At 37.6% G+C, this 19,701-nt stretch overlaps 1 protein-coding gene and 1 long non-coding RNA gene across 2 annotated transcripts; both read left to right on the top strand.

Moving 5' to 3' along the window:
• The first annotated feature begins 5,579 nt into the window (after positions 1–5,579).
• Positions 5,580–6,109, top strand: LOC138927913 (uncharacterized). Its single transcript, XR_011444367.1, has 2 exons — positions 5,580–5,918; positions 5,968–6,109. It is a non-coding gene; the product is annotated as an uncharacterized lncRNA (long non-coding RNA).
• Positions 6,110–15,199: 9,090 nt separating this feature from the next.
• LOC108082118 (lipase 3) lies at positions 15,200–16,707 on the top strand. The gene is made up of 3 exons (XM_017177419.2): positions 15,200–15,343; positions 15,486–16,208; positions 16,268–16,707. The coding sequence occupies exons 1-3, from the start codon at positions 15,239–15,241 to the stop codon at positions 16,664–16,666; spliced, it is 1,227 nt and encodes a 408-aa protein (XP_017032908.1). The 5' UTR covers positions 15,200–15,238; the 3' UTR covers positions 16,667–16,707.
• The last annotated feature ends 2,994 nt before the right edge of the window (positions 16,708–19,701 follow it).

Below are 19,701 nucleotides of genomic sequence, written 5' to 3' on the forward strand. Positions count from 1 at the left end.
CACCCGCTGCCAGGGTCATTATTCAGGACCTCACCCATGTCTGCTTAGCGGGGAGATAGCGAAAAGTTGTGGGTAAGGTAAATTTGACCCCCACAACGTCAACATCACGTAGAAAGTGGAAAAGCTTGTGAGGTTTTAAGGACCTTCCCCCATCCAGGTTAAAACTGCCTCGCCCGAACAGATGCCTGTACATTTTCATAAATAATCTGACCCAATTCGATGGCAGATTTAAAATGACAAAATAATGTGCCATTACATATATATAAAACCCATTAATCAATACACAAAATGAATGACAATCAACATGCTCACAGAACAGACATTGAAATGTATTTTAAATGTGATTTTTAAATAGAAATAGAAATTTGTTTAAATTTCTTGAAGCCATAAATTACTGAGACAACTAACCAAGCTCTAACCAGCTCACACAAACATTTATTAATATATTTTATAGGTATGGCAGGCACTTACATCGTTGTATGTCCAACATGTAATCAAATAGTTAGAAATGTTATTATTATTATTATTATTTATTTTCGTTATTGCTCTGGCCATGGCCCGCTTGTCTGTGACACAAATCGCCTTCTGTCTAGGCATAAATAAAGCAATAAATCAGTGAAATACAATACATCACCTGTGACCCAAATGCCCAACCCAGCTCAACCTTTTGCACATTCCTGTGAGCAAAAAAAAAGGAGCAAAAATGCTTTCATAAATTATGCCAGCTTTAGCCGCTGCTGGAATATGACATATTTTCGACTTGGGGTTTGGCACTGGCCAGAGGTTTTTCGTTTCTCCCACTTTTGACTATTTATTAGCTTGGCATTTTTTCGTTTTGGTAATGAAATAAATTAATTAAGAATCAATTTGGCTTGTCAGAAAAGCTGATTTAATATAACGATCCTTTTCCTTGACCTGAGCTTTGTGGCTCAATTTTTATAGTTGACAGGGCATCAAAGGGAATCCCATCAAGTTGATGGAGGAAATGGGAAACCTCAAGACTTTCCGGGACTATAAGAAGAGTCATAGTTGATAACCTTTTCTGGTCATCTTTTTTTGTAGTTTTAACTTAAAGCAACACCCAATTTTTAGTTTGAAGACAACTCACTAAGCCAAGCTAGGCGCACGTTCAAGGACCTTTATAGAAAATCATTTATAAATAGCCTTGTATGGTCCTTCCACGCTGCACTTCTTCAAAGCTTTCAACTACTTAAGCCGAACGGGGAATTTTTATTCACATTTTTAGTGCGCCTTTCCAGCGAAATAAGGATAAATAGCCACTTGAGCGGGCGTGAGTATCCTTCGGCTCGCTCACGAGCATCCTTAGCCAGTTTTTTTTTTAAACATGTACGAACCGTATGGGTGTGTGTATCCAAAATGATTTGCTACTCTTAAATTTCTACTTTGAATGCACGTAGAAAATAATAAATCCTGGGCACACACACACATGGAAAAGCTCCCATGCGTGTTAACTGTAAAAGTAATGCACTAAAAATAGCTAACCGAAGCCCAAGATGAAACAAACTGGAGGCTGGGGATTCCCCTTTTGCCGTAGAGAACGGAGCCAAACCGCTATCTCCAGTGCAAACAAAACTTGGCGTAGCAAAAATGCAAACATTTTCGCTAGCTTTTCTTTACAAGAAAAACGGCGGGAAATGGAGCTCGGGGAGTGGGGTTTTAACGGAGGAAATTTACATTGCCCGCTGGCATTCGCTTGCGGTCTGCTACACACATTTACCTATCGCGTGCTCTTCATTTCGCCTTGTTTTTTTTGTTGTTGTTGTTTCAACCATTCAGAATTGTTGTGTTTTTTATTCAAATTCGTTGCATTTTTATGATGGCAGCCAAGTGAAGTGGAAAGGAATTGCTTACAAGCAAAATACCGCCATTGATAAGAAAGTGTTGCATTAATTAAGTCCATAAATAGTCGAGTTTGTTTATTTATTTGCTTAATTATAGTTTTGTAACAGAACAGCTTTCCAGCAAATCCAATGTAATTTAATTTTAAGCTCTGATGGAAGCCATAGAACAACTCGGTTTAGTGCTCCTTCAATTGACCCAACTGGAAATTAAGTTTCGGCTCTGAAATTTCATCTGTTTCACCCAAAACAAACCAAAAAAGGTAAATTTACTTATCACACTTAAAACGCATTGCCTTTGAGCTGGTAAGGGGGAGTGCAGGTCGGGCAAAATGAGGAATTCTTGCAATTCACTTAGCCGCCGAAGGGAAAGCCACGCATTGCATTTAGCCCTCCGCTTCCCAGCTCTCATCCAGAATACATTTGGCCGTCCAGCAGTATCCAATTGCAAGCAATTTCTATTGCCCCTTCCCCGCCAGAGCCCCTTCCTCTTGGGCCAACGCCATCCATGCCTTCTCCAGTGACCCAATTTCTCACGTTTGGCTTTCATGTTTTCAGTGCACCCTGCAACCCATTACCACTGCTGAAAGAAGGGGTGTGCGTGTGCACGGGAAAAAAGTGGGTAACTGAAATTGACATGTGTTTAAATTATTGAAAAAATATTTAAAAATAAAATAATAATTGTTTAAAATAATAAATTTATATATATTATAAACTATTTTGTAACCGAATTATATCAATCACTTTTTAAGTGAGTTCTATTGATATTTTTTTATTAAAAAAACAAAATTTATTTTATAAAGCTTTACATAGGTTTTTTTTTGATAAATAATATTTCTTTTCTTACTTCTCATTACCTATTTTCTCCAAGTGCACTACCAGAAACCAGCTGCCTGCCCAGCCCTGCACTCCTCAGCCACATCTCCTCTGCCATGGCTGTGGCCTGTGTAACATTTAACGACTTTCGAGTTCAAATTGTACAAAATTTACGATTCCCGGCTATCTTCGCACTCACTCCCAAAAAAAAAAAAAAATTGCTTTTCACTGGCCTGACCAATGCTGCCTGCTACTATTGTTGTTGTTATTTCTCCTCTGGCCTTTCCGTTGGCGTTTTCACCGCTCGCTGTTGTTGCTTTTGCCGGCGTTAATTGAGGCGCAAAATAAACGATGAATGGGTTAAGGGGTGAGGAGTGAGGAGTGGCCAGGGGGGGAGTGGTCCAATAGCCATGAACAATCATTGTCTGGCAGGCATTTAATTCAATTGGCCCGAACAGCGGCGGCATAATTAAATTCGGCTTTTCATAAATCATATCAGCAACCGTAACAGTAATCATTGTTATAATAATAATTATAATGTTAATGCTTGACTACTAATCATTTAAAATGCATTCCCCCAGTTATCAATGCTTTTGTGCACTTAACACATTCATTTGGCTATAATTTCAATGTTTAATCACTCAAAATGGCCAAAATGCTATTGCTATGTTTTGGGCGAATATCGAAAATGAAATTATGACATTGTTTGGGGAGGAGGTATACCTCTATAGAGGTTCTAATTAAATGGAAATTCCAAGAGCCAAGAGATATTTGGGCCTAAGAACGAAATAATTGGTACGTATACGTGATAATTGGGGGCGTATACTTAATAAGAACATCAAATGAGGAACTGTAATTGCAACAACTATTAAACTCTTAAACTCTTACTCTTAAAAATATGGAAAAAATATGGAAAATCGTTTTCGGTGAAGGAACAGGTTCTAATTAAATGGAAATTTCAGTAACCAAGGGGCGTATACTTAATATGAACATCAAATGAGGAACTGTAATTGCAACAAGAGTAAAAATAAAATCAACAAATAAATTGAAAACTAAAGTTAATAATTAATAAAATAACACAACTTATTTGGTAATCGCTTGATTAAATATTGCCTAACCTAATTAAAGGCTTCATTATCATTCCAACTGAAGTGCACACCATACCATAACCATAAACTTTCTCCCTCTACACTCATCTCGTACACCTTTATATCTCTGAAACTTGAATAATAAAAATCCAAGTAACCTCAAAAACATTCAATGTCATGCAGACTAAATGCTTCAATGCATTTCGTTAACCGATAACCATTCGCCTCGGTTACTTTTGGTTTATTTGTGTTTGCACGTGTAATTGCTGCACGTTGCTGCAGACGATTTGCCGGACAAAAGGCTTATGAAAAGCCGCAGCCTAAGCCTCCGACTTCAACTTCAACTTGGGTCCCGGGCACAAAGAGGGCCATAAAGTTGCCGGCTTCATTCATTTCATTTTGGCGGCCTCAGCCCTCAAGTTCATAGTGGTCAAGCTGACTGTCCATTGAACACTGGTTGGAAAATAACAAAAATATTTAAGATAATACTTGAACCTGAGACGTAATTATTCGGGCAGTTTACTTTTATTAAAATCTTAAATTTAAAACCAAGGGAATATTAAGAGTAAAGCCTTGCTAATCATACCTTTAACCACTGTGCAATGACCAAAAAGGTCCCAGCTGAAACCTAGTCTTAACTATGTTTTCTTAGCTCCTCTTCTTTAGCAGTGTTTCTTCAACTTTATCTTCACTTTTTATTTTCTGTTTGCTGGCATAGTTAGAAGGCGGTTGGCGTTTGCTTCGTTTGCGCAATCTGGTGTCGGTCGTCAAGGTCGTCAAAGATGCAGCAGCAGCAGCAGCAGCAGCCAAAATGGCAAAAAACCACATCTCTTTACGTAAATCAAAAGCGTCACCAGCACCAAAAGCCAAGTTGGCCAAGACTGGCGTGGAATGAATACAACGAGCAGCGGGCCAATTGCATAAGGCGCGCGTGCAAACACGATTCCTTTGCCTCCCTGCCTGGCCAGCATCTTCTTCCTCCGCTTCTTGGCCAGGCCAAGAGCCAGATTCGGGTGCACTGGGTTTATGCGGAGACATTATCGAGAGTTTATGGGATTCATAAAATGTTATAGAGGTTGTATGGCTTATAAATAGATTGGTTTGATTTCAAATAACAATAAAACTGTTGGGAGTAATTCATTAAAAAACAATAATATTATAAGAATATGTATAGTTTTATATTGTATCTCTTATAATAGTTTCTGCTTTGTTATTATTCATATAACCATTTAAACTACAATTTCTTTAAAGCCGCATAATCATTACCAGTGTCACATTAATATTCATACCTCAAATCAGAAACATTCGTGCGAGCATAAATCATCAGCTATTTTTTATGGCATTTGCTTATATCTACCTACACAAATGCAGTTCAACTATTTTGGAAATTTCGTTTTGAAGAAAATGCTTTAAACAAAAGCTTGGAAAAGACAATAGCCAGACTGAAAAACAATACGATGAGTCAGCGCACAAACAATAAAGGCAAGAAAGGGCATAACTTTAAAAGAGAACTATTTTATATTTTAAAAAAATTAATTAAAATAATAATTTAAGGAGTAAAAATATCAATTAATATAAATATTTTAAAATATCAACAGGCTAAATAGATTATTTATTTCAATTTTCTGTTACACTCCATAAAACAATGCCTCTGAAAAAATATTATTAATAATGTCAAACTACTATTTTCATAGAATATTCGTCGTTTTTGTTCACAATTTTTGCGTTGAAACACAAACACAAATACACAGAACCAGCGCTCCCTTTGTTTTCCTATATATATTCTTTTTTTTAGCAAATCCAATAAGCACTTTAATCAAAGTCAAACAAAAAAGTCTCCCGGCTTTTTTTCACTTCTTTTTTTTCAGCGAAACAAAAACCCTCCACAGGGCTTAGAAATGAAAAGAAGAAAGCAAAAAAAAAAATGGAAAAAAGAGTAATACAAAAAATTGTCAACTTCTGACCAGCTGTACTCGGTCTATTCCCCATGGGCCATACACCGCCGCGAAATTTAATTTGAGTGCATTCGGTATTACCTTCTCTTTTTTGTGTACCTGAGGCTAAGCGAATAGAGAAGCAAACACAGGTGGATTATGACTGGAGACCAGGCCGAAGGCATTGAACCCAGAATAAACTGAATTGTTTGAAGATTGAGGTAGGTAATAGAGTTCAGCATTGTTAATAAATAAATATATTTTACACAGCTCACAAAGAGCTCCTTTTCAGCTGACACTTTGCCAAAGTGTAATAACCAACTCAAAGGCAGTTTAATCATAGTGGAAAACACTCATTAAGCAATTTACGCAATGGGTTATCAACAATTAAAATTCACTTAGTGGAGCAAAATATGGGGTGATGTCGTTTTTGTTGAAGTTCAAAGGCCAGAAATTGCATGATTTATGGACAATAGGGGCCTTGGCCAGAGACAATGACAACAGATGATTGTAATGGTAATAATGCTGCGGCATTATGATTTTAATGAGTTACAAATGAAAGTGTTTCTTCAGGGTCTTCTCATTAAATGCCTTTTAAAATGGTTTCGCTTGCGATTTTATCTCTATATTATTTTTCTCCTTTGGCTGACAGCTCATTTTGGCGATTTCCTGAATTATTATGTCTTGTGCCTAATTTAAAATGCCATAGTTCGGTGTTGCTTCCTTTTGTCTCTTTCCTTTTGGCCAAATATAGCTCGGAGAAAAAAATAATAAATAATAGTAATGGAGTGTGAGGGAGACCCGTTAACTGTTGTTTGCCATGCCACAAACGATATTTATTTGCATGGGGGCTGCCATTGCATAATTTACATAACTAATTGAATATTTAAGCATTTCGCATTGCCAAAATATATATATTTTTTTTTTTATGCTAGCCCATTAATACATAGTTAAAATGGATGTTGGCTCATTAGCCTGTGGCAGGCCAAAAGCTAAATTTATTGTTAAATATTTAACTTGATAAAACCGCGAATTTTATTAAGAAATGCATTGCTTAATAATGAAAGTCTTGCTATGTTTGATTTATAAAATACAGGTTTTGTTTAACTGGTTTGCTAAATGAAATGTGAAATAATTAATTTTGAAATTGTAAGAAGTTATTTACCTTTGTTACAGCTGAAGTTCGGGTAACTCTTAGTCCGCATTAACATAAACCTAAATAAATTTTCATATCTGAGTCTAAGATCCAGCTAATTATGCCCCAGCATTAACCTGCTGGCTATCTTAATTTTGATTATTATTAGACCCTAGTTTCTGTAACCCAGTTTCTTTTTTCTTAGTATCTTCTTCCCCGAATCTCTGGCTGCCCTTTTTATACCATTTTCTTCTAATTTCGTATTAAAATCAATAAAGTCTTTTAAAAGCTGCTACGCCCAAACAAAAAGGTGTTATTTTTTTTGTAGCCACATTTAAAATGCAGCAAACTGGTTGGTCCCCGTCCCCTTACAACCAAGGAGCCAAGTTCAAGCTGTAGGTGAGCCATTTTAATATTTGACTGCTCAACAAATGCTCGTTCTGTGTGCACTCTCGTCCTCATTTGGTATTCATTTAATATTTCCATCGAATGCATACAATATTAAATACTCTTAAAGAAGGTAGTTTTAAGGAAACTTTTTTTGTACACAAAACCATGAATATAAATAAGAAAGCGGTTAGGTGAGGGTATAGGAATTGAAAGCTAGGGTTTGTAGATGAACTAATAAAAATATAGGAAAAATATAAATTAAAAATGTACTTCTAGTTATTTATAATTACATTTAATTCAAAAGAAAATGGTATAGGAAATATTGGACTTTTGTAAAATGTATATTTATTATTTCTTATTTCAATATTTGTTAAACAATGTAAGAGTATTCAAACATCTTTATATAAACTATACAATTTCCCTTCTTTTACCTTTATTTTTCCTTCATTCCCTATCTCTGTGTGTGTTTTTGGTCATTTAGTTTGCCCATTTTATTGTCTTTTCCATGGGTCTCGGTACAATCAACTTTTCGAGTTTCTTCTGGTTCTTCTGTTAGCAACCACAATTTCTCCCATTCCCGGCGCACACACCTTTGGCGAGTTGAAACAAAATGCATATTGAATTTGAATTTGATTAGGAATGTCGGTCGACACACATTTTGCCATTGTTAATTTATGCACACGCTGGGCAGAGTGAGTGTCCGCAGCAGTCGGTCACTGATTGGCTGCCAGGTGAGGCGGGTGGGTCCGATCAGCGAAGGGGGAGTTGGGGTACTGCCTTAAATGGAGTAATTATCGCCGTATTGAAAGGTGGCTAAGGGCTGTCCCCCTGCCCCGAGGCCCCTTTCTCCTAAAGTCCGCACAAGAAATGGGTGAATGGATCGGCACTAGGCCAGAGTGAGTGGCGTTCAAAATGCGGGCTTACACTGGGAATAAGGAAAATTAAATTAGATAATAAATTAATCATAAAAAGAGTTTTTTTAACTTAAGAAATACTTAGTAATGTCATAGCAATTATAGGGGTTTTTAAAAGTGAGAAATTGTATGGTTTCTTCATTATAAAAAATAAGTTTTTAATTCATTAAAAGACTGTTAGGTTTCATGACAAATACACTCAGTTTAAAATTATTAGAAATATTATTAAGCACATATATTTACCCCTTTATAGACCCGCTACAACCTTCAGAATTTCTCCGAGTGCAGCTACCGGTAAACGTGTTTGGCATGAGCCAAACCCGTGCGGCCGAAGCATCACAAGTGCCAAAGTAAGCACTGCCCAGCTAGTAGTGCCCGGCCCCTCCAAAATCCCCCATTCCTCGCGCACCCGTAACGCTCGAGTTAAGTCGGTCGGTAAATTTTAATGCGAAACTCTTTGCCCAGCCGGGCATATCAACAGTTGGCTCCCCTAACTCCGACGGCTGGTCCGATACCTAACCTAAGTTCAGGTAACATCCCAGCCAGAGGGAACCGACTTCTGTCGTTTTATAACACCCCGGAGGGCCATTGTCTAGCCTGTTGGTATAACCAGCCTATTATGTTACCAATTGACAAACGCGGGTATCCCTCTGGATAATCACTCTATATACTACTATATGTCGGGGGAAATTGCTTTCGCTGGCTTCAAATTACTCAATTGAAATCAATTTCAGAGCCACAGCCGCCAAATTAGTTTATTTTTAATGCCGCTTAATTGATTTTCACTGTCATCCAGTTGTTTGTCTCGTTGGCCGAACTATTATTATTTTATATTACGCGTAATTTGCATGGTCGAACTGTTTGCTTTACCGCCGCACTTAATGAAACAGTCAGGAGCAACAGATGAAAGTGGACTTAAATGGTATATCCTTCCCTGTCACTGCCTGTACCGCTTATCCTTTTTATGCTGTAATTTCCGAATGCATTTATCCTTAATGGATTGTGCATGTCGGCAGTAAGTTAAGACACTTCTCCTTGGCACTCTTATACGCTGCAATGCATGACCGTTAGGCGCGTATAAGAGTTGGCCTTTCGAAGCTCGAGCCACTGGTTTGACGCTCAACTTGCAGCAAGTTTGACATAGGCTTGGGTTTGGTTTGTGGGCTGAATAGTTTATTTTGTATTAATAATTGTTTATAAATATTAAATAAATTCTTTATGAAGGTTTTAGCAAACATAAACTGTATAGAAATTTTAAAAGATTTTAAATTACACGAAATAAATCACAAAGATACAAGAATACATGCTTGGAATTATATATACTATTTAAAATCAACTTAATTATAATGCTTCTGATATTACTAGTTAGTTTATTAAAATCTGGGACATTTTATAGGTACCTTTGTTTTATTTTTAATTTTGAATATTTTTTTGGGGAAATATTAATTTTGGTTACTTTAATTATCAACTTGTCAATAATAAGAATTGTAGAATAAAAATTCAAGTTGTTTTTAGTTTTTTTAAGATGTAACATTTTAAATTTTTTTAGGATTTCAAGAACCCTAGAGATTTCCTTCATTAATAAATAAAAAATTTCTAAATAGCTTAGAAAGCTCTCATCTTCGCTTAAGTATTACACCCTAATCCACCTTAACTCTAAGAAATTTCTCTCTTTAATTTTTTTCCAACCTCCTTTTGGCATCATTTAAAGTTCCTTTTGGTAATGCCCTGTTCCGCGAGGCTGCTCTATTCGAAAAATAATGGCACTTATTCCGCTGAACGCTTCCGCAATTCAATTACAGTCAACACAACTCTCACACACACTAACAACTTGGGGAGCATTTGGCCCAGCAACAATTAGTGAGCGTTTGCAAATTGCTCAACACTGGCACAACATCTTGAGGTGCCAAGAAGTTTGAGTTTTGCGAAAACCCAGTTAAGCAGAAGCAGCCAGCAACTGCCAGCAGCTTCAACTGCCACTCGAAATGCAATGCACGAGCGGCTCTTCCCGTTAATGAGCAGGCGAGATGAGAGAGTTGGCCAAGAAGAGGCTTCGAGATTGCAGATTATTAAAAAAAAAAATAAGCAACAAGAAAAACTAACAAATAAATGCAGAAAAGGCACGAAAAGTGATATATTTCAAGATGCATTTTTCGCTCAAATCAGTTGTGGAGCAGCTCAGAAAATCGCTTAAAATTAAACAGTTGCGGTGTAAATTATAGCACTAAAAATTTTTTATTAAATTTTGTTTTTATTCTTAAAAGTACTAAAGGCTTTTAAGATTCTAAAAGAATACTTATTATCTATGTATAATCCACAGAGATTAAACCAATTTTAAAAAATGTTGTAATATTTATATTGAAACTTGTTTTTGGTTTTCTATTAGCTAAAATTTGACTTAAGTAATTTTAATAATTCTGTTTAAATAAAACAGTTTACTAATAGCATTATGTTCTATACATTCTGTAAGCTTAAAGAAACTATATGCCCTAATTGATGTTTCAAATAAAACAAATAATCATTGGCCCTAAGCTGTAATTAGTTCTATTATGTTGACCGCAGTTGTATGTATATCCCAAAAAAAAAGCTACATACATCGCAATAATTAAAACTTGGTTAAAAATGCTATGGAAAGAGGGTGCGGGAGGGGGTGGGCGGTCCACAATGCATCATCGTGTTGAAGTTGCGATGCGAAACGACCGCACCTAATTGGTTTTGCATGAGTTAGTTGCTGCTGTTTATGTTGCTGGTGGGTGGAAATGGGTGGCATGAGGGCGGCAGGAGTTGCTAACACATTTGTGGCATAAGTGGCAAAACCGAAAAATAAGAAAAAGCACCAAGTATCGAAAGTCATGTGAAATGATGACACTTTGACTGGTGTCAATTTGGGTGAGGGAAGACAGAGATTGGGAGCCAATCTGCAAAGACTTTAAAGTTATATTGAAAATATGTATATCAATTTCTGAACAAATAATTTTATTATATAATTGTTAAATATATCACTAGCTTTTCATACAAAAAGTACTATTTTTAAATTGTTTTCCCCACAAGTTCTATCCAAAAAACATACAAACAACATCTAAAGAGTGGATGCTCTCACATTTCTGATTTTTAAATAAGACTCAGTTAATATCTGTTCAATAAACTACAATCATATATTGTAATAATATTAATAAATCCCTTGGATTGTAGAAAATTAATTGATGTTACAAGTATAAAAGCTGCATATATAATAGTCCTTTTAATAACTAAATATCAAAGGATTGTTTATAGTTTGTGCTCTAAACCGCTTGAAATTGTAAAATGTAAATTCAGACCATTTCCATATGACTCCACTCAGTTCGATTGCATTTTGTAACGATGCCATAGGCAAATGCAGAATTTAATAGCGCGTTTCTATTGTTGGACAAATGCAAATTGAGTATTTTCGTGAGTTTTTCAAACGAACAGCCATATCATGTTGGGCCCTCCAACCGGCTGCCTCGCCTCCGCCGGCTTATGTTATGACATAATTAAAGCCCGACACATGTTTGGCTTGCTTTTCTGCGGTGTTGTCACCTGTCCGACTGTCCACCCGTCCGGCTGTCCCTCTGTCACTGACACGTCACGACACCTGGTGGGGTGCTGATGAGACTGATGCGGCGGTGATGTTGAGTATGCACATTTTAAATGCAATTTAATGGACGCAACAATTTACCACACATTCGCATACAAATATGAAAAATCATTCACTTAAAAAAAGGGTTAAAAGCTGAAACAAATGAAACGATATTCGGTTGCAATTTATCTTTTAAAATGGATGCCAAAGTGTTGGGAGCGTCCTTCCTGCCACTAACTCTGCATATTATTGGAATTTATGATTCCGCATAACTACACTCTACAGAAAAAGAATATTTCAAAACGAAATAATGGATTCTGTAAAATAAATCAAGTATTTATTTTAAATATTAAATAAAGTTTTCTCTGAAAAGTTTATATTTCGGAAAATGCTAGTATTTCATACTGTTTGAGTGTTATTTTTTAAAATGTTCTTTCTTTAGAGTATAAAGTTATGCACTACAAAATGTAACTTTCTTTCTATTTTATTGCATATATTTATTTTTCATTCACACGCCCGCTCGCATATCCTGGCCATCCTTGGGACGCCTGCATAGCTACATTTTAATATTTTGCCAGATGAGAGCAAAGGATGAAGTTGTGGAGGAGCCTGGCAAGGCAACGGCCATATTTCACAATTTATTGTGCTTGTCAATTGCAGGCAAGGCAAAAAAAATATATGTTTATATAAAATAGATACCATGCCATATGCATACTCGCAGTACTTCTTCAATAGCATCATTGGAAGCTAAGGGGAAAATGCGCAAAATTATTCTACTGGAAATATTGCATTCTTATATCCATCATGCAACTTGATGTCTGCAAATCATGGTAGCTGCAAGTGGCTAGCTTTTGGCCTTGACAATGCTGGGCTTACAAGAAGGTCAGATAGGTAAACTATAAGGAAAATGTTAAAAGAAATTAGTTTTTAATATTGAATATAAATTGTATTGTTAAATCTTAAAGCATATTTCATGTATCTCTACTATGTTACTCACACGTATTTCATGTTCATTGAACGCAAAAACCAATAATTGAGCCAATTATCTCTAGTTTTCTGTATCACAATTTGATCACAATTTATAAATTACTCACAAGTGGCTCAAGTTCAATGGTCCTTGGTCCGTATTTTATTGTCTTGAAATTTGAAATGTTTAAAATTACACTTTATTGTATAATAATTGAAATAAATGCGAAGGCTTCCATTTGTTGTAGGTGTTGCATTTGCAAGTACTATAAGCCACACGACAAGTGCTTGTAAAGCCATATGGATATGTGCAAATTTGACATTCAACTCTGCCCTGACCCCTGACAGTGGGGAAAGCAAATATAATGGCAAGGTAGAAAAACAACTTTGAGGGGCAGGTTGAATTGGCTGGGCAGATGGCTTGTAAGTGGCTCTTTGACTCGGCCATTAACACAAACTTGACACATTGATGACGATGTTGTTATTGGTGCTATTGCCACCGTTATTGTTTGTGCTTACGTCTAGGGGTATTGCATGGCGCAACTTTAGATTTATGATAAGTCACGATTCCAGCTGGCGGGTGGAAAAATTGTCGTGAGCCCAGGAAAAACATAACAAAAAAGAAAACCATTTTTTGTATGCAATCCAAATGGATTTTGGCAAACAATTGGCGCTCATCAGGCAGCCAATTAAGTTGTTTAATTGAATTTCGAGTGGAAAGTGCCGAGCAAGCAGAAAACGAGCTGAGGAAGACGCCGCAAAAGCATTTAGCAAACGAGCAGAAGAAAATTGAGGATTTTCTTTCACTCTTTCGTTTTCCACGTACAAATAGTAACACTTTTTCTGTTATTTTCCGATTTCTCATGTCTTGATTTTTTTGTGTTGATGCAATGTGAAGTGAAACTGTGTTTAAATGGACTATCGAGCAGGAAGAGATTATTGGAAATAGTTAAGACTATATTTATTTGTTGATGAGTAATTTTTGTTATACTAGTTATTCGTTAGAATTAGGTTTCAACAAAAATGTTTGCATTCAACGGTGAAAGCTTGTTATTTTTTGTTACCAAAAACATGTATGGTTACTCAATGCCAATTAATTTTTAGCAAAATATCACCCATTTGATGTTTTATATTTTAATATATACTTTTTCTTGTTGTGCTGCTTGCATTTTCGACAAAATATATTCCTCTTTGAGCTGTCTCGCTCCTCGTTTCGAGGATACATCCCCCCACTGTCGGCACTTCACGTAATTTCAATGAACCGCATTTACGTTTGGTTCGGTCTATCTATCCTTCCTCCGAGCATCCGTCGGCGCCGACATAGCCGTGACAATGCCGCACCCATATACACATACATACATCACAGGACTCGATAGGAGTACACTTTGAAAAAAGTCTACTAAAATGTATAGAAATTTCAAGAGCTATTGAAAATTTCACAAAATTTACACCAAGTACCCTTCTTTTCCAGAGAATGAAAAGGTTATCTGTAATCTGTATAATACAAGAATGTAATACATTACACATTCACCTAAAAGTATGCAAATATTTTATTGAATGTTGATTATTATTTAGTTTTTTCTCTGTGTACGCAGGACTCTCGTGGAGAGCGGCAGTCATCGAAGCTCGCAATTTGTGGCTTTCGGCCCAGTTAATGCCAATCTCGCAGAGGCTTCCCATCTTGCAGTCACCACCACCCCACTCCTCCCGCAACCCACATCCCTACCAATGCCACCCCCAATTCCAACCATTCTCCTGCTGCACCGCTCTGCTGCTCGCTATCTCGCCGCATTACAATTCACTGACATAATGCAAAAATCGCAGCAAGTCAGGCGCAACTCGTTGATACGCGTGTTCTGAAATTTGCAATCCTCACCGTTTTACCCGTCTGATTTTTCCAATCAGAAGGATGGAGGGAACGCCATTGTCCTGGGCTTGTAAGGGTCGAGGGTATTTTGTGAATAGCAGCAGTGCACCTAATGGAGAGTAAGCTAATTAAAATGGTTCAAAAGAGTCACAAAGACCTTGAACTAGGCGGAGGTAGGTAAAGCTCTTTAAATCATTGACGAAATTTACGAGTAATAAAAATAAAGTAAACGAACTATCCAGCTTAAGGAACCGGTTTTCTTTTGCTTAAAAATAAATTACTACATATTTTTCTATGAATTATAATAGCTCATTTATAATTATTATATACTTACTTCAGTTGTGCCAGAACCCCCCACTAAGTACCTCCTAATTGTATTAACTTTATAGCCATTGAAAGGCATAAAACAATTAACACTATCATTGCCCTCAAAAATGTACCCCCTTGGTTAGGTACTATATCAAATGGGCGATAATCACCAGGAATAATCCAAATGGACACCGAGAAGTATAAAAATCTTGGATTTACGCTGCCTTTTGCTGGTATCAAGGAAACACTAATAAATAGCCTCACTCGACTTTTTATCAATAGATTAGATTGGGCTAAAGGTTCTTCAGAAATATTCTGCAAAATACTCAGTCGTACGACCAAAGTGGACAGCAGTAGTTCAAATGCTGAGAGGAACATTATTAATACTGGCCCTTGTGGCCACAGCTGCAGCTTTCGATGACTTTGATCCTTTCATCGATATACCCTTCAAGGCTATAAAGACTTCGGTGGGTTAAAGAATCCTTCGAGCTGGAATTAATTAAGGAAAATTAAATTAATGCTGTTTCATAACAGTTCATCTTTGCCTTGGTCTCGGCTCTTCAACTATTATAGTTTCCTTAACCGATTTAAGCTTGATTTTCGCTGCAGGCGGAGCGCATTGAAGCGCACGGCTACCCGGCCGAATCGCACTTCGTGGAGACTCCGGACGGCTATGTGCTGAATGTGTTTCGCATCCCGCACTCGCCGAGCCTGAACAATGGCGCCCAACAGCGTCCGGTGGTGCTCATCATGCACGGCCTGTTCAGCTGCTCGGATTGCTTCCTGCTCAATGGTCCGGAGGACGGGCTGGCGTACAACTATGCGGACGCGGGCTACGACGTCTGGCTGGGCAATGCGCGGGGCAACCTGTACTCGAGGAACAACACCAGGCGGGACGTGAAGCATCCGTACTTCTGGAAGTTTAGCTGGCACGAGATCGGCTCCATAGATCTTCCAGCAATGATCGACTACATCCTGGAGGTGACCGGGGAGAAGGCCTTGCACTATGTGGGCCACTCGCAGGGCTGCACCTCCTTCTTCGTAATGGGTTCCTACCGGCCGGAGTACAATGACAAGATCAAGACGTCTCACATGCTGGCCCCGCCCGTCTTCATGGGAAACACTACGGAGGGTCTGATCGTGGCCACGGCTCCCGTCTTTGGAACTCCAGGTCTGGGTACTACCCTCCTGGAGAACCAAGTGTTCCTGCCCCAGAATCAGTTTATTCAACGTCTGCTGGACACCACCTGCAGCAATCAGCCTCTTCTGCTGAGCTACTGCAAGACCCTGGCCCTGCTCTGGGGAGGTCCTGAGATTGGAAATCTAAACGCGGTGAGTCATAGTTTTGCTATTAAATATCTCATCTAAGGTTTGTAATAACCTACCCGCAGACCCTGCTCCCGCAAATCGCTGAGACCCATCCCGCTGGGATTTCCTCCAACCAGGCCATTCACTTCATCCAATCCTATGCTTCGAATGAGTTCCGCTTGTACGATTGGGGAAGTCGCAAGAACCTGGAGTATTATGGAGTGGCGGAGCCTCCGCCATATGATCTGGGGCAGATTACCTCCGAGCTGTATCTGTACTACGGCCTGGCGGATGGTTCGGCCAACAAGCAGGACATTTCCCGGCTACCCGAGCTTCTGCCCAACCTGGCCCTGTTGCATGAGGTGCCCGATCCCACATGGGGCCACTTGGACTTTATTTTCGCCACTGAGGTCAAGAAGGTTATCAACGATATGGTTATAGACTACAGTAAGGCCTATGATGAGGGAATTAATAAAAATTAATGTGGATTTAGATAATAATAAAGGAAATATTTTTATAAAAAGTAGTTGTAGTTATCCCTTAAAAGCCACATTCACATCCAGATTAATTACAGATAACTAAACACTCAACTTTATCCTTCGTTTCAGCCAGAATGGCGAATGTGGGCAAACTAATTGCCAGTTAAGAACTGTCTGCTGGTCGGGTTATCTCAGCCATTCCCTTAACTTTGTCTGGTCACGCCCCTCTGATGTACAAGTTTTCTCCCTTTTTATTTTTTTGCTTCTTGTTTCCCAGACTCTGCGCCGGTTTGTTGACAAAAATTATCGCTGGCTGGATGACGCGGTTAGCAGTGCTCTCAGCCCCTTCTGGCCCTTGGCGAAATTACAGTAATTAGCACTGTTCCCCTCGCCAGTTTGCTTGTTTGGCGGTTTAGTTGGGGACAGTTGCAAATATGCTTATAATGATGATTTATGCGGTTCAGTGGGTTGTAGGTGGCGACTCGGCAGAACTATTTCGTGCGATAAGCAAAGGAGATGTTGCATTGATAGGAAGGATTTTTATTGGTTGGTGGAATGGTATTTATTTAATTTAAAAGAAAACTTTAAACTTAAATGTACCGAAAAGATTGCTTGACAGTTTGTGATAGCAAATATTATGTTACGGTGTCAGAGATTGTGCAGAGATTGTATAAATATTTAAAAATGACTCATGGTAGCCACCAATCACCATCAATTTCTATATAAACCAGTTTACTCATATAGATAAAGAATCACCCCTTGACACAAGTATTTTTCTAAAATGAAATCAAAGTTAACACCGTACATTCGCACGTAACCCCCTACATAAACATTCCCAATTACCCCAAAACCCGATGACTATCAAAGCGGTTTATCAAATTGATTACTTAACACCTGCCTGGGTTATCTACTTCAGATTAAGGTAGCTCGAATTAAGTTAAATTTAAACGCCATTATCTTAGGCCCCTCAGTGCCGCGAACAACCCAGATAATTAATTGACTCTAAGTAATGCCCATTGACTGCTCACTCGTCAGTGTTTCGCACTTGGGATGGCTTCAATCGAGCCAAGCTGCTGGCAATTAACCGCAGCTCCTACATTAATCGCGGACCGCTGATGTGGAAGAGGATAATGCCGGTGACGAGAAGGCCTCGAGTGCGTCAGCAGGCGAAAAATAAGTGCAGAGTTAAGTGAAATTGCGAATCATCAAAGGCGAGACAGCGAAATAAAATTAATAAAGTGTAAAGGATTTTGTCGCGACAGCAGCAGCATCAGCAACAGCAGCATGAGAAGGAGGAGGACAAGGAGCACAAATCTCTGGCGCACAGGACATAAATCTGCCGGGGATTCCGGCTCAAAACCCTGACCTGTCCGGAGTCTCCAGTCTGTACCCCATTGCCTATAATCCTTTATTTTCGTTTTCAATTTGTTGGAAAAGGCAAACAGAAAGTGTTAAAAGTATTTCTCATGCGGAAAATCCATAGCGACTGCCCAAGCGCTGACAAACTTTTCTCACCCAGCCCCTATACCCTGGCCTTCTCCTCTTCGGTCCTTTCTCTAAGTGGCTGCGACACTTCTGTATGCATAATTTAAACAAAAGTCGCCGAAAAAATAGGGAGAACGAGAGCGGAAAAACAAGCAGCAGCAACACAAAAGTTGCAATTGCAGAAATTGAAAAATTTTCCCGCATAAAAATATGCGCACAGGCATGAAAAGTCCAAGGGAAAACAAAAGGAAAATCAGCAGAGTCCCCAGGACAGAATTTTTGCTGGTAATCTTGCTCTCAGCTAAGATGTCGGCAGAAGTGTCGTGCATGCTAGTTGTTGCTTTTGGCCAAAATGTTTATTGTCAAAAAGTTCCGCAGAATGCAGATTGCCACAGGGTCACAGGGAACGGGGACTATTTTTGCTACCTCTTTTGGGTGATTTACCTGCCAACTTCAGGCACTTTTATCCTGAAATATATTTGTATTTCTCGCTAACAAAATCCTAAGTGACTAATTTATAATGAAGGTTGCCAGGTGTAAGCCTTGTTTACCCCAAGAATTACTTGGGCTTAAAGTAATTAAATATGAATTATGTATGAATTTACTTACAAGTTAGCAATTAGAACAATTAATTTTTACTTGACTTTTTTATTTATTAAATCTATTTTTTAAAAATATATATTTATTTGCCAAATACGACTGTACAGTTTACTGTTAAAACTCTTATAATTTTAACAGAAAATAAGATTTGGTTTGTGAAATGGCTTGAATGAGGTCTACAGTCGAAAAAGATGACAAAACAGTCAAATTATTGTTTACTAAACGGCTTAAATTATTTTAATTAAGAGATTGAATTAAATTTTATATTATTTTTTATTAAGTGCTTTTATAATGTCTTATAAAAGGGTGGAAAACATGGATCTGCAAAAGCATGTCAAAAACATGGTTCACTTTTGTGCTTTGGACAGCTTTTTGAAAATTGTACATATATTTTCACGGTTTCTAGTAGGGTATAAAAGATTGTAGAGCATAATTTAGGTAAAAGAAATGTATAAAACTATTGCCAACATTTTGGCAAATTCTGGCAACGCTATCATAAAGTCGTTTCACGAGGTTTCTCAAGGATATTCCGATGTTTTACCGCGAAAAATCGAAGTATTTTGAAAATTGTTTATTTTTTATTTTATTATTTCTTCAAGACAAAAGTACTCTTATATTTTTAAAAATTAGTTATAAAGAAAAAGTATGAAAGAGTATTTTTAACTTTCTTTTTTTTCTATATAAATTTACCAATTCATATAACTTTAAATTTTTTTTTAACTTTAATAACTTCCACCTATATAACTTCCACCTATATATCCTTTAGTATTTTATTCCAAAATCTGTAAGAACTAAGAGTTGAATCTATTTTATGTATAAAACCCAACTAAATAGAGATGAAATTTAAAAGTGTACTAACTTTTAAAGCCATTAATTTTCTTCCTGAAAACCAGCTAAACCTGCAATTGGCATTTATACATGAATTTTAAATAAATTCCTTGTAATTGCCATCC

This window comes from Drosophila kikkawai, chromosome 2L (assembly GCF_030179895.1).
Source record: "Drosophila kikkawai strain 14028-0561.14 chromosome 2L, DkikHiC1v2, whole genome shotgun sequence".
Taxonomy (NCBI): Eukaryota; Metazoa; Arthropoda; class Insecta; order Diptera; family Drosophilidae; genus Drosophila; species Drosophila kikkawai.

Excerpts from the sequence above, each read along its gene's own strand:
- LOC108082118 (XM_017177419.2), top strand. The coding sequence starts at position 15,239 with ATGCTGAGAGGAACATTATTAATACTGGCCCTTGTGGCCACAGCTGCA. Across the intron at positions 15,344-15,485 it reads TCAAGGCTATAAAGACTTCG|GCGGAGCGCATTGAAGCGCA; the intron begins GTGGGTTAAAGA and ends TTTTCGCTGCAG. Across the intron at positions 16,209-16,267 it reads AGATTGGAAATCTAAACGCG|ACCCTGCTCCCGCAAATCGC; the intron begins GTGAGTCATAGT and ends ACCTACCCGCAG.